This window comes from Toxotes jaculatrix, chromosome 9 (genome assembly GCF_017976425.1).
Source record: "Toxotes jaculatrix isolate fToxJac2 chromosome 9, fToxJac2.pri, whole genome shotgun sequence".
Taxonomy (NCBI): Eukaryota; Metazoa; Chordata; class Actinopteri; family Toxotidae; genus Toxotes; species Toxotes jaculatrix.
The window spans coordinates 15,282,940-15,298,076 of NC_054402.1; the positions used below are offsets into that span (position 1 = coordinate 15,282,940).

A 15,137-nucleotide genomic window follows, 5' to 3' on the forward strand; every position below is an offset into this window, starting at 1 on the left:
GGGAAAAAAAGCTGAAGGAAGGGAGAAGGGGATAGGGGGAGAGTGGAGGACATGAGGCTCGCTCCTCTATTTTTCTCTTGGATCCCGCCCTCCTGGTCAGGGGTTGGCCAGGGAAACCCAACTCCCGCGCATGGATTGGTCAGCTTTCCTCTTGTCGGGCAAAATAGTCTCTTCTCACAGACACAATAAAGTTTAGTGCTGGACGCTTGCAGGCAGTAGGCGCAAAACCAGACCGCTGTAATCTCGTAGCTGCGCTGCTCTTCCACACACGGAGTTATTAACGGGAAACAACGCAAGAAGGATGCGGGATTGATCCAGAGAGAACCCTTTATTTTTTTTTTTTACCGCAGACCTGCACATTATTTTGACTGAAAGCGCGCTTTTGATTACGCACGGACCTCGCAATGAGTCGCTGCTCCTTTTTGGATATTTTAACCTATTGAATTGGCTCGGGGTGGGATACTGAAGCCTCCAAAACGCACGGACTACACGCGCTGCCCTCCCGTTGGACTATAAACACGCGCTGCGGTTTCCAGGGCGACCTAACCTAACTTCTGTGTTTGAGGAAATATTTACTGTTCCAACATCGTTTGCAGAGGGCAGCCGCTCAGTGTCGCGGTCACCATGCCCGGGATGACGGTGTCGCTCACCGGGGCAGCCTTACTACTCTTGTCCGGGCTGGTCGGTCCGCTCTGCGTGGTGCGGGCGTTCGGCGATGAGGTGGAGGAGATGACCTGCGACCCGATCCGGATCAGCATGTGCCAAGGTCTCGGATACAACGTCACCAAAATGCCCAATCTGGTCGGCAACGTGCTGCAGTCGGACGCCGAGCTGCAGCTTACCACGTTCACACCGCTCATACAGTACGGCTGCTCCAGTCAACTCAAGGTACTGGACTGATGTGATAGACAAGTTAGTGCACACATACTGATATTACAATAGAACAGAGAAGAATAGAATAGACAGTATGTTATTAAAAGCACACTAATATCTTAACACACGTGGACAAATTTAGGATGGAGTGATCCTGGTCTCAAAAAGGCATGGCCCAGTCTAGATAGTCTGCTATATTTGTGTGTGTGTGTGTGTGTGTGTGTGTGTGTGTGTGTGTGTGTGTGTGTGTGTGTGTGTTGTGTGTGTGTGTGTTCTGAGCAGAGTGTGGTCTCAGAGCACATGACAGTGAGCTACTAGCAATAGCTGACTATTCAGTGAACAGTTCAGACTGATGGTGCCACTGATAATGAGCAGCATTACATAGGTTGATTGATTCCCGTAGATTTAGAGTAAGTGGATGGGGTCCCTGACTTCCTTCCTTCCTTCCTTCCTTCCTGTTGTGCCAGGCTGTCATGCTAATTTCAATGAAAATGCCCCCTCTGTCTGTTGACATTCTGAGTTCATGCCCCACACAGCAACAGCTGAGTCTTCGGGGGCTATATACTGTACTGTCTTCTAGTTAACAATGGTGCCCTCAGTGTCCTAAGACAAATGCTGCTTGTTTGCCTCATGCACCATGTAAGAAAAAAAAATAGATTGGTCTCATTACTTGTCTCTGAGATTTTACTTTAGACTATAATTGGAATGGGGGAGATCTCTCTTTTTTTGGACATGCCAGTGGTAATGTGTGGCCTTTACTTTTCCTCTCACAATTTTTTAATTAACAGATGCCCCTTTCTCACACACATAAAACCACTTAGATATCTGTATACACAGACGTCCAAACAAACACTTTCCTAGAAGATCTTCTGTGTCATTATTTAAAGGAAGTATTTGCAAGTCCACTGTCCTGCTTAGAGTGATATGTGATTCCTTTTTTTTTTTCACAATACTGTGAATTATTGATGTGTACAGGTGCTTGGGAACGGCTAATAATTAGTATGACATGCTAAATTGATACAGTGCTTAAGGGACATTTGTGAGACAGCCAGACAGAAGAAGGAGCAACTGCAGCATAAAACCAATCTGTCCTCCTCCAGCTGAAAATTGTCTCGTAAGATTAGCTGACCCCCAACACCCCCCACCTCTCTCTTTCTCACGCACACACACACACACAGACACACTAAAGAGGGAGGAAAGGGGAAAGGGAAACCGTATCCCCTAACATTTGCTCTAATGGGAGGCTTCCTGACTAGTAACCGGAGCAGCTTTTAGCAGTGAAGTGACAGCACTCAGGTTACCAACGGTCGGGGAAAACACCCAGAATGTGTTACAGTTACTGTCACAGGCAGAGTAGGTGTAACTCCCTGTAAGAATTATCAGAAATTGTACTTTAGGTAATTAAGTACCTTTTGATTTTATAAACTTCTGTGAATTTATGAACACACTCACTCACAGGGCAGCTTTCTCAGTTTGTAAACTTCGTGCATTTCATTTAATCAACTCACAAATTTCCGTTACACAACTATAATAAACGCGGCTCAGTTTAGGAACAAAGATTCTCTATTTGTGGCGAGAAACTTAATACTGACTCCAGATCAGCCCAGTCTGCATAATTTTCAGAGATAACACTGTACTACAGGCCCCAGTACCGATGAGAGAGCAGTGTAACAAACTGAGTTTCAAGGAAGTTCTCTTTGACTCAGATAACTGAATTTTACATTGTGTGGCACAGTAAGGACTTGTTGTTTCATGTTTTAGACTCACAATCAAAAGACAAGTCTGTGTTTTGTTTGTCAGTTGGTTGGTTGCATTTGGCTACTCAAGAAATATTATTGTCCTTTGGGCGTTTAACAAAACAGCAGCTCACTGATTCTATATCTGTAATTCTTACACAATTTGTTTATCATGGTTCTAAATTGAATAGGCCAAATTTAACATGGTGCACAGACACACAATTTTTGTATTTTGACTTTGCAAATAAATTGTCACAGAGAGTAAGAGTTGTATGATATTTCTGTGTGTATTTATTTCCCAACCTTGACACCCTTCTTGGATTCATGTTTCATTTGAGCTCCGTTCAAGGGCTGATTTCAAGATGGGATTTCTTTATTACTGGATCTAAGCCCAAAACATTTTGTTCTTATTATGGCCCAATAAATATTTAGGCATTTTTGAAATGAAAAATTGCAGCAAACACTTCACTCTAACACGCCTTTGTATTTAAAGTCAGCAATCACCACATCCAAGCTCCTGGAACGTATGTTTGTTTCATTTACCTGAACGTAGCCGAGTGAAATGTAATTTCTTCTTCTGTGTATTTTCATATCGTGATCCTGGCACAATTTTACACTCTGGCTTCAAACAGATTTCACTGTAAAGGCATGAAATTACTTAAAATTGCAACCTTTTGTAACCACAGCGTACCTCTTCCCACACATCTCAACCACCTCAAATGGTCAAATGTGACTTCAGACCGTTCACTATCTTTATAACCCTGACTTAGATATCTATTTCAAAACCATTGCCATGGGACAGAGAAAACTGAGCCTTGGATTAGGGGGGATTATACAGCATTACATGGCACATGCCCTCAGTGTTGCTAAGCCCACAGATTGTTTTTAAAGACGCAGAGTTGTGTGTGCGTAACCTTGGAGCAGGTTAGTGTTGGCTGTTGCATCTTGACTCAAGTTGTGGAGTTTCTATTAGAAGTGAAAATAGAGACCCGCAACTGGAAGAGGTGATGCAACATATTGAAAGTAAAAGGCAGAGAAAAGCAGCAGGATAGTGAGTGGTATATGCAAGTAGATGGAGGATCCACATGTGGGAGTCCAGGGTGTAGCCGTCTACCAGCTGTAACCCTGTTGTAATACATAGAAAGATGGGCCCGTGGGGTACTCATTGCACTGTTTACACCTCTCTAACAAGCACTGCACCACAGACATGATTTACCTTGCGCTTCACAGTTTGATTTAACTTGACTGGAACAAAGTCCACAAAGCAGTGTATTGAAATATGACATAACATTGGATAACAGTTACTCTCCTCCTGCGCTTTCAGGGTCTAAATTGAAATTGGTTTTGGCACACTGTCATTTTTCACTCTTTTCACATCATTTCTCAGTTTCTCACTTTTCTCTCAATAAAAACCAGAGAATAGCTCTTATTTTAATACAAACACACACACACACACACAACACATTAGTCGAACTGTAACTGAACACATTTGCAGTATCACCGGTCACAGCTTGTTTTATGACTTTTGCTCCATCTTTCAAAACTTGCCCTGTAGTTACTCTTCACAGCACATGCTATGAAATGTCAAAACCGAGCACGCACTTTGCAGAGTTCTGTAAAATGTACAAAATACTCAACTTAATCTTATGTCTCCATTTTTCTCCAGTTCTTCCTGTGCTCAGTCTATGTGCCAATGTGCACAGACAAGGTGCCCATCCCGATTGGACCATGTGGTAGCATGTGCTTGTCTGTCAAGAGAAAATGCCTCCCAGTGCTCCATGAGTTTGGCTTCATATGGCCTGAGGTGAGTCAGATCATCACAAGACAACCCTGTACAACAACGTATAAACAGATATAACTTCGGGTGCGGTTGAGTGATTTGGAAAATGGGATATAAGAAACTGTAATGTATAAAGACAAAATACTTTCTTTTAGGACATTTTTCACACAAAATTGATAGATTAGTGCAACATTCTGCTAAAAGCATGTATCACAGCCTTAATACGAAGCCTATTTTCTCTAGGTGCTCAACTGCAGCCTCTTCCCACCTCAAAACGATCACAACCACATGTGTATGGAGGGTCCAGGTGACGAGGACCCACCCTACCAGCCAGTCCGCCATCCTCCCCACCAGGAGGAGTGTCAGGCCCTGGGATCTGCACCCGACCAGTATACCTGGCTGAAACAGACTGAAAGCTGTACTCTCCAGTGCGGCTATGACAGCGGGCTCTACCGACGAGGGGCCAAAGTCTTCACAGACGCATGGATGGCGGTTTGGGCCGTGCTGTGCTTCCTGTCGACCACTCTGACCGTCTTGACTTTTCTGTTGGATTCGCAGCGTTTCTCCTACCCTGAGCGGCCCATCATCTTTCTATCCATGTGCTGTAATCTGTACAGTGTTGCATACCTGGTAAGTAGGAGATTCAGAATTATACTGTATTGTATGGACTTATATTGTATATTTGAGTTTTATAAGATATTATTCTATTTTTAGGGTAACTTTTAAACAACTGGACAGGTGCAAAACTTGAAAGTTTGCCTGCTAGATTAACTAACTGTGTTGCATACACAGTTTTTCTCTCTGTTGAACAATGAGTTTTGTCCCCGTCTAGAAAAAAAAAATTACAGATACTGGGCAAAATATTAAATCAGCAATTAGTTAACAATAAGATAATTGGTATCTTTGTTTTTATTCATCAGTAAATACAGAAAACAACTAGTCTAGTTGTAATCAGAAAGAAAGATGCTGCGTATTTTTGTGTTTTTCTGTGATTAATAAACACTTTCCCACACCTATTTTCCCTTTTTGTTCTTGTTTCTTTTTCTAGGTACGGTTGACTCTGGGCAGGGAACGTGTCTCCTGTGACCTTGATGCCACAGCCGTACCAATTCTAGTACAGGAAGGGTTAAAGAGCACCGGCTGTGCCATAGTCTTTCTCCTCCTCTATTTCTTTGGCATGGCCTCCTCACTCTGGTTAGTACAAACAAACACAGACGCACAAACACACACTTTTTATCGTATCAATCCTTCATCTCTTTTTCCCAGATTGACCATTGTCATCTGCTGTTGTGAATGGATTTTGGCGGAACAATTGGAACACGAGACTTGCATCCTGTTTTCCTTAACGTCTTAACTGTCCTGTCTCATAACCTCCGTGCTAGATGGATTAATTTCCACATACAAAGACAGTCTTTGTAAAAATGCCACTTTTTTAAAGTGCTCTCTGCAAAGTTACAGTGGAAACACTCTGCTGTAACAGCGCTTTTTCTTCCTTTTCACTTTGCCCCCGTTTTCCTGTTTGTCTTCACACCGAAAAGCTCAAGGACTTCACTCTCTCCTAAAATATGACCACAGCCCTCTATTATGTAACTCATGGCTATCTGGTGTCATGATGAGCTTATTACAACAGAGGACTGCACACATCTGCCAGATTAGCTATGAAAAAGCTATATAAAGAGCAAAGTTTTGAGATGCTCTTGCAGTCAACTTTAGCCCAAGGTTCACCTCAGCATCAGTGAAATGTTTATTTGCTACCAGCATGAGAAAGATAAATCTGTTAATTGTACACATGAGCACTGATTGCCCCTTCCCTCACTGTTCTTGCTCTCTCTCCGCTTGTCTTCTCTTCCAGGTGGGTGATCCTGACGCTCACCTGGTTCTTGGCTGCTGGACTGAAGTGGGGCCATGAGGCTATTGAGATGCACAGCTCCTACTTCCACATAGCAGCCTGGGCCATCCCTGCGGTTAAAACCATCGTCATCCTCATAATGAGGCTCGTGGATGCAGATGACCTGACTGGGCTCTGTTATGTTGGCAACCAGCAGCAGGAGGCGCTCACAGGCTTTGTGGTGGCTCCGCTGGCTTCATACCTTCTTATAGGTAATTACAGCCGCGTCATACAATCAATTTATATTTACGGTCCCACCTATATCTCTCTGTTCTTTTATTGGTCTATATGATTGTCTGTATGTTTTCTCTATCTGATGGTCCTTATATGGCTGTTGTTTTTCTTTTTGCACCTCAGGAACCCTGTTTATCTGTGCTGGCCTAGTGGCTCTTTTCAAGATCCGTTCCAATCTGCAGAAGGACGGCGCCAAAACAGACAAGCTGGAGCGTTTAATGGTGAAGATCGGAGTGTTCTCTGTTCTCTACACAGTCCCAGCATCCACTGTCATTGGCTGTTACCTCTACCAGTTGTCTCACTGGGGGGAGTTTAGGGCCAGCACCAGGGATTCATATGTGGCATCAGAGATGCTTCGAATCTTCATGTCATTGCTGGTAGGAATCACATCAGGAATGTGGATCTGGTCAGCAAAAACCCTTCACACCTGGCAACGCTGCTCGGCCCGCCTGCTCAGGGATAGCAGAGCGAGCCGAGCGGGCAAGAGGGCGCCAGGGGAGGGCTGGATCAAACCAGGGAAAGGCAATGAGACGGTGGTGTGAGGAGAAAGAACGAGAGAAAGGACAGGAATGGACTTGTACCTGCTTCTCTCTCCCTTACAGAAACTCACTCTGCCTAATGAAGGATGGAGCGGTCAGAGAATGAAAAGATGAGGGGGAGATGAATAATGTGGCACAGGAATGCAGCGGGAGATTCTCAAGGAAGCCACTGGATGTGATGGCACCAGAAAAGATTGCTGAGAGCCCATAAGCATGCCTCATCTCCTCTAACTGACTCGAAGTCTCTAACAGGAATTAAGGAGGAGGAGGACTGAGTCATACATGAGTAGCAACACTAGCCTCTCTACCTCTGTTAGACTTTCTTTGCCCAGAGAGATAGAGAAAGCAAAAAAAAAAAAAGATGGAGAAAGAGAGACGGAAAAGGCAGAACAGAAGCATCAATATGCAGACCAGACACACCAATAAGCTGTGTAGCACCACGTCTACCTCTCTGTCTCTCTTTTCTCCAGAACCTCCGGCAGAAGAGACTGAACCTGCTGGATACAACTAAACCCTTATGCCATTGTGTGATTTTAGGGTCTTTTGAAGGTTTAAATTTTACACTGGAGGGTCCTGGTGCATATATTATACAGATGTAGGCTGATGTTTCCCAAAAGTATCACCTTGACACCACGAGAGCCCCCTTCAACATGCGACAATTAAAGGACAAATGAAATACCAGACCAAAAGTAACTTAAATCAGAGACATACTTATATCTCCAGCAAGTTTACATTTGAAGATTATTCTACATTTTTGTAAATTATACCTTTTTGTATAATATAAAATAATAGGTATTATAGATCAGAAGTTTTTGGGAAACCAGCTCTAAGCTGTAATGATGCACTATAATTAAATACAATATGTGAAGTGTCTGCACTTGTCACAAGTGCATAACCAGGGACGGCCTTGGTGGGAGTATATTGATATGCACAGAGCCATTAACAGGGAGAGTTTGGTCAGTTTTCATTACGCACTACACAGAAAAAAAATCACAGGGTTTATTGTTCAAACATGTTAAAAAAAATCACTTAACAGTTTTTTCTAATCTGTCTTGTTCATTTAGGTAAAGTCTGTGGTAGATATGAAGTCATACCGCAATGAATCCTGGGAGTTCCCCAACTGTGCCTTTTATTGACCTATAAATGGGGAAGTGGTAAGGCGTCTGGGAAATGTAGGCCTGTGTGTTTTACCTCAGCAGTCTAGCTCAGCTAACTTCCAGTGATGTGTGCAGTCTTCTTGGAAACGCTGCGCTGTATATGATTTTGCGTTACCATGAAATCCAGGAAATTAAATTATTCCCTCTGCTCTCTTTTTCCAAAAATCAGACCCGAGGCTGGTTAAAGAATTAGAGGCTATTAGACAATCACTTGCCAAAAGACACATTACGCTGTAACAAAAGAGCTGTCACAGACGAGCGCGTGTGCAGGTATACACACATAGCAATCAGTTCCCACGAATCTCATCCACCGGCTCATCTTTGGCCAACTTATGATCGCTATCAGAGGGAAAAGAAACACCAATAATAAGAGAGCGAATCTGTCAAATTTCAGCGGCCTGCTTTTCTTCTCGGTCTGTGTCCATGTATTTTTATTTTTTCCCCAAATACTTTCAGTTCAATAAGGCCATCACAGAAGCACAGTGAAATTGGCACTATTAATATGCGTGTCTGTTCTGCATGTCCGTCTGTCTGATGCTCTTGTCAGCCAACTACCTGCCTGTTTCTCTTTAACCTTGTCTGCTGCATCATGGCTCATTTCCCAGACAATCAAGTCATCCCTGGAAAAGATTATTGTACACTACATTTCAGAATTTCATGGATGATAGGGATGAGATTTTGATACACTGTCGCGAGCGGTGCATTTTGTTGATAACAAGCCTTTTTCCGCCATTGCAGTTCTTTTCAATAAGTGCAAGTTTTAATTTACAATAATTTGACTCCTCATGTCTTATTCTTGCATTCACCAAATTCTGCAACTGCTCCTGTTTACCCTATATTTGCCTGACAATCTATCTAGCAAAGCGCTTGTATTTCAAAGTTTTTCGAAGTTTTGAATGTATAATACATGGTGTGTCACATTACACCTTGTACATCTGAGTAAACAAAATTGGGTTCTGGGTAATTGTAATGTAGAAGGGCTTGAGTAATTTGGAGCTTTGCCCTCCTCTGTCTCATCTGAAACCAGTTAGTGCCTCACACTGCCTGTCATGGGTATTTTTTAGCAAAAATATTTAGAATGGCAACAAAAATTATTTTTCCCAAAACATGTTAAATGTAACTTCACCCTTATTGCATTCAAAGATACTTTTGGTGGTTCTGGTGAGACCTAGAACCCTGAAAAACCAGTGTTTCTCAAACCAGCATACCATGGCACACTTATTAAATTTCCAAAGTCAAACAAACATTACATTGAGTTAAAGTGAATTAAATTAACCTCTGACCACCTCCCCTCTGAGCTAATGCAGTTTCCCCTCTTAAACTGTCTTAATGTTTTGGCAGACCCCTCTCGTATGATCACACTGAGTTTCAGGTGACATTTCCAAACAACAGTTGTGCCTCGAAACACGGTGAGCGTGTGCCACAGCCTAATGAAGATGGAGAACCACTGGTAATACAGATTTGTAAATGCTTTTTGAGAAGCCCACATATGAATCAGTGTTGGGGTCAGTTCACCGACACTGATCGTAGCCTTTAAGGTCTAGACTGTTCGTTTGTGTAGGAAACTTAATGTCTTGATGATGTCATCAGTGTATTATAAAGAAATTGCTAATTTATCCTTGTAAAAAAAAAAAACAGTGACAAAAAATTTAAAAAACTTGTTTGTTATTTAAAAACACTTTTGTATCAGAAGAAGATGAATAAAAACTTTTTGGTTTCCAGTATGTTGAAGTTAATGTGTGCCTTTCTGTGGTTGTGTGGACAAATTTTTGGTTTGACACCACTGAGGACATTTTGGTCGGCCCTCACAACTTTAAAGGGCTGTTTGAGGATTGAGAATTGGTTTTAGGGTTCAGAAGTAGGGTTAGGGTAAGGGTTGGCATTGAGTTGTGAGGGTTTAGGTTAGGTTAAGTGAGTGAGTGAATGAAAGATTTCTGTCATGAGTCCAAGCAGTACCCTGCGTGTAAAACGTCGTTTAACATTGTCTAAGATGTGTTTACTTAATGGGTTGAGCAATGCTGCCACCTCTTGTCTGATGAGACAAATTATGTTTTCATTCTGTATCAGGGACTTTTGCAACCTCATTACCCTGCTAATTCTCTCAACATATCTGTGCAGCAGTGACTCAAGTTTTGATGGTGTTTTGCATTTCTTTTTAACAGCTACTCTGGTTGAGGATAAGAAACGCTCCATAACCACTAAATTTGTTTTGAATCCACAGTGGAAGCACGGTGATTATACTGTGTAAACATTACTGTACCATCCATCACATCTCATCAGCTATGAACTTACAACCTCCTCAATACACACACAGATACGCACACGCACACAAAGAAAGTATACACATCTCCTCTCACTTCATAATTTGTTGTAATTTGGTTTTACAATTACACTTTAAAGCACTTTGGGTTGTAATTTACCGGCGCAGGAGTAAAACTGCATCTGGAGAAACTGATTAATTCTGGGCATGCTTGTGTGTGTGTGTGTGTGTGTGTGTGTGTGTGTGTGTGCACCAGCAAAAAAAAAGAGAGAGTAAGAGAGTCCAAATATCTAAGGCTGGAGCTCAGATAGCCTTCCTGTAATTTACTGTGAGTGAATTGAGTGTTTGTTTAAGAACTCAGTCAAAAGCCTGAGGTAAAGGGAAAGTGACAGCATCTACTGCTCTATTGTTTCCAGATGTGGCTCCACTAACACACACACACACACACACACACACACACACACATAGAACTGCAAGTACACACACACACAAATGCACATGCAATACATACACTTGCATGCATGTTCACAGACATGCACACAGAAAAAAGCAGGAGTTAAAGCAGAAAAAAGTAGAGTTCAGTACTTTCAAATTCATACCCTAAATGGAGGTTTCTGCGTATGAGTGTATGTGTAAGTACACAACATGCTTTAGTTCTGCTTTTCAGCGTCTCAGTTCACATTTTTCACTGAATGCCACAGGTCATTTGTCTCCAGGCTTTTCCCTCCAAGCAGTGGTTTCACTGTTCCTGCGGTAATTTTGAGATATAGCAACTTGTCACACACGCAAATCTTTAACAGCTAACGGCTCTACCTAAATTCAGATTTTCCAACCTTAAAAATAACAGAAAATTACACCTCTAACTTTATTTCTTACTCACAAATGACAGCTTTACAGTATAACCTCTGGATATCCACTCTTGTGGTGACATTTGGACACAACCAGTTCGTACTATGAAACGCACACACATGCCCACAGTCAGTAACACACACACTTTGTTCCACTCTGTTAGTGAACAGCATGTTAGCCTTTTTTTTTTTTTTTTACAAAGCTGAAATGTGAAAGGGCGCTATTAAAATTCCTTGGACTAATATTACTGGAAATGTATTTTCAGAGTTGGGTTCCCTTGTGTGTAATTATGTATATACTGTTTGTGTGTGTTTGCATGCATGGTGGTGTGAAGAGATTGGAATAAAGAGTAACTAAGACAGTGAGGGAGGGAGGCTGAAATAAGAAGTCAGAGACATAGAAAATTAAGAAAAAGAAGTGAAAGAAAAATAGAGAAGGAAGAGTAAAGTGAAATGACTGAATGAGAGGAAGAGAGAAAAGGAAATCTGTCATCAAACAGCAGAATACTGCAGCTGTTCCCTCTCAGCAATGTTGAAATCATTTTCCCATTCTGCTCAGCGTCTATGCAGTATGAATAGTTTTGAGTAATGGCCACCACTGGGGATTCTGGGTGACGTAGTTGTCTTGGCCCGAGAGCCAATTCGGTGCAAGAAGGATTTGAAAATCCTGGTTCTTGGGCCAAACAAGCTAACGAGTTGAGACTGAGATCCAAAAGCCCAGCCAAGTGAGAGGCTGGAGAATTCTTCACCAACAGAAAGCTCTTAGTACATGGCAGAGGGTGTGAAAGATTGAATTTATTTTTTGGCAGGCAAAGGTACTTTATGTTTAAGGTCAAGTCACATGTTCGAAAATGCATACTATTATAATATCAAAGAAAAACCTGTAAAAACCTTGGTGTCTACAACTTAGCACATCATTTTAAGTATCATGTTTTGATGTGGTTGAACAATATTGGAACTGCACTCAACAGAACATCAAGGAAATGCTGATATTCAATATGAAAGACTTTAATTTAGATACCTTGCTGGCTTTACAGAGACAAGTCTTTTATGTATGTGGGAAACAACAATGTTCATGTCTGGTGTTTAAGATGAGACTTAACACCATAAATTCTGCACTTTACACTGGGGACAATTTGATGTTGATGTGTAAGCTATGCTATGCCAACATATAACACTACACCTAGTCCTTCTGTCACCACTAGATGTCACTCTTGGTCCAGACCACTCAATTTAGTCAACTCCTCATTTGTGGCTGTTTCTTCAGTGTTTCAATCCTGCTTCTATACTGAAACTGTGGTGATGAGTGACTTAAAGTTACTCATCCGTTCATCCTAGTTTTAAGTTCACTTGGGTGAATCACAAATAAAACCAGTGACATTTATTAAGCACAGACATTTACTAGTTATCAGGAAAGCTGTGGTACTAAAACCTTTTACTTTATTGTATTGTATTTATTTTTTACTATTGTACTTTTTACTCCACTACATATGACAGACTCATTACTTGGCAAATTAAAGACTCCTCACCACATAAGTGCTTTCAATCACTCTGGCTGATTAGACCTCTTGTCAGGTGTAAGCTGGATGGAGCGATGACGGAAATGACATGATGTTGCCAAACTCCATGTACTGATAGCGTTAATGGTGGAAGTTGTTCTGCTTCGATAGGTACAACAAAACCAACGGGGGAGGGGGTGTCAATCAAACATAGTCTGTACATGCCCACACAGTCTTGAGAACAGCTCCTTTCAGGTAACATAGAAACCACTGCAGTGATCTCGTTCATGCAGGTGAATTCTGTCTCCCTGATCAGATGCAACCAAGGGGGTAGCAAGTGCTACACCTAAAAAAACAGCAGTGTTCTCATTTTTTATTAAGATTTGGATTAATAACCACATACCACAGGTGAATGTAATTTCTCACATCTGAAAATAAATGTATGCTCGTCTATCTCAGAACGCACACGAAGAGCCCTCAGGGGAGCTATTTATTGTGTATGGAGGTTGTAGTGTTGTGAAGGAAATGTGTTACAGTGAATAAATGTGGTACCATGTGGGAGAAAGGCTGAGTGATTCCGTGTTTTTTCAGTGGGACATTTGTCAACTTTAGAAATGTCAACTGGTCAATACACACACACACACGGAGGAGACGGTGTAGAGACAGCAAGCTGCAGTATATATGAAAGGAAAATAGACTAAAGGAAAAAAAAGTGTTGGGAAGGTGGGGGTGGTTGGGGGCTGGAAAAGGCAAGAAAATGGTGAGAAAGAGGGAAAATTAGAAAGAAAATGAGTGGTGGTGTGGTTATGGAGAAAAGTCAGAAAAGAAGATGGAGGAAAGAGGCTAACAAGCGGAACATAATAAATGATCCCATTGTTTTCCTCAATCAGAAAGCCAGTTTGGCGAGCAGAATGACTGGAAATGACTCATACAAACATAATCTATCTCCAAGAGCCTGTCTGGGTTTTTTTCCTATTAGTTTTTTTTTTTCCCTGTGTGTCTGTGCTCACAGAGTATAGAGCTAGAAACCATAGAAAGACCTGGCTCTTGCAGGTCAGTTTCTTGGTGTCATGTTCTCTCTATGTTCTTCTGGTTTATGGTGCGAACAGAAACAATTCAGTTGGCCTCACTGCTGCCACTGACTGTCTGAGCGCTTACAGGCAAATTGGTACCTGCTATAATTCTAACTAGGGTCTCTGTTTGACCACATGATGGCAGTGATGTAAAGTTTTTTTTAGTTTTAAGCTTTTAATGTTTACATAATGGTAATTAATGTCAAATGTTAAGCTAATGGTGGCTCAAGGAAAAATCAAGGCAAGTTAAAACTCTGACCTGCTGGTGGAGCAAGAGGAAAAGTCTGGAGAACAGGCAGGAGGTCTCATCCTCTGGGGACCATGAATGTAAATGAATTAATGAAATGTCATCTCTAGAACTATACCGCTAGTTTGGCTAATAACACACATTCATTTGCTTGAAATCTGTATCTGTTACATATTCTATAACTTAGATGACTGAGTTTACATAGATGTAGAAGTAGAGCAACAAGCTTTAAAGACCAACTTTTAATGAAGACAGTTAGTGTCTCATAGCATTCTACATTTTGCAAAACAGTATATGCTAATGAATTTGCAAGTTTGTGTGTTTTTATTGTGTTCCTGTATGCCTTTATTCTTGTGTGTATGTCTGTATGTGGTGATGTGCTGGCATGTTTTTTTTGCTATCTCATGTTTGACAGTGTTTGCGTGTGTGTGCTTTGTTTACTCACAGGTCAGTGACTTCATACTGCCGGTACTGCCACTTTTAAACTTCACTGGATGCCTGAATAGTAATGAGACAATTAGCTAAAGCCTATGATCCAGGACTCACTGTGTCGTGCTTATTAGAAGTAGTCAAACACACCACAGCTGTACCCCTGTCACGCCAATATGGAAATGAAGTGTCATGCGCACACTTTACAAACGAAAATACACACAGTAACAAACCAAAGGTCATCAGATAAGAAACAGAAATTCTGGCACAATACAGGGAAAGAGACAGACAGCAGAGGAGGAAGAGAGGCCTGGAGGGAAATGATAGGATCTATTTCTCTTTAATGTTTTATCAGCCACATGACTAATAAAGCTCATGGCCAGTTTCCAAGAATGTGTGCTCTTTGAAAAAAGGACAGGTCCCAGAATTAATACTTTACAAAATCCATTACAGATGATAACCCTCTCAAAATGATTACTAGGAATTTGCTCAAGTGATAAAATGTGACTTATTTGCTTGTGTAAATGACCGTAACTCGCTTCTAAATCTCTAAATATGAGAAACAGACAAATCT

General features: G+C 41.5%; 1 protein-coding gene across 1 annotated transcript; it reads left to right on the top strand.

The window, feature by feature from the left end:
- The first annotated feature begins 226 nt into the window (after positions 1-226).
- Positions 227-9,923, top strand: fzd4 (frizzled class receptor 4). Its single transcript, XM_041046485.1, has 6 exons — positions 227-888; positions 4,276-4,413; positions 4,633-5,019; positions 5,438-5,583; positions 6,242-6,489; positions 6,635-9,923. The coding sequence occupies exons 1-6, from the start codon at positions 625-627 to the stop codon at positions 7,051-7,053; spliced, it is 1,602 nt and encodes a 533-aa protein (XP_040902419.1). The 5' UTR covers positions 227-624; the 3' UTR covers positions 7,054-9,923.
- The last annotated feature ends 5,214 nt before the right edge of the window (positions 9,924-15,137 follow it).

Coding starts and splice junctions, on each gene's coding strand:
- fzd4 (XM_041046485.1), top strand. CDS start 625: ATGCCCGGGATGACGGTGTCGCTCACCGGGGCAGCCTTACTACTCTTG. Junction 889..4,275: donor GCTGCTCCAGTCAACTCAAG/GTACTGGACTGA, acceptor ATTTTTCTCCAG/TTCTTCCTGTGCTCAGTCTA. Junction 6,490..6,634: donor GGCTTCATACCTTCTTATAG/GTAATTACAGCC, acceptor TTTGCACCTCAG/GAACCCTGTTTATCTGTGCT.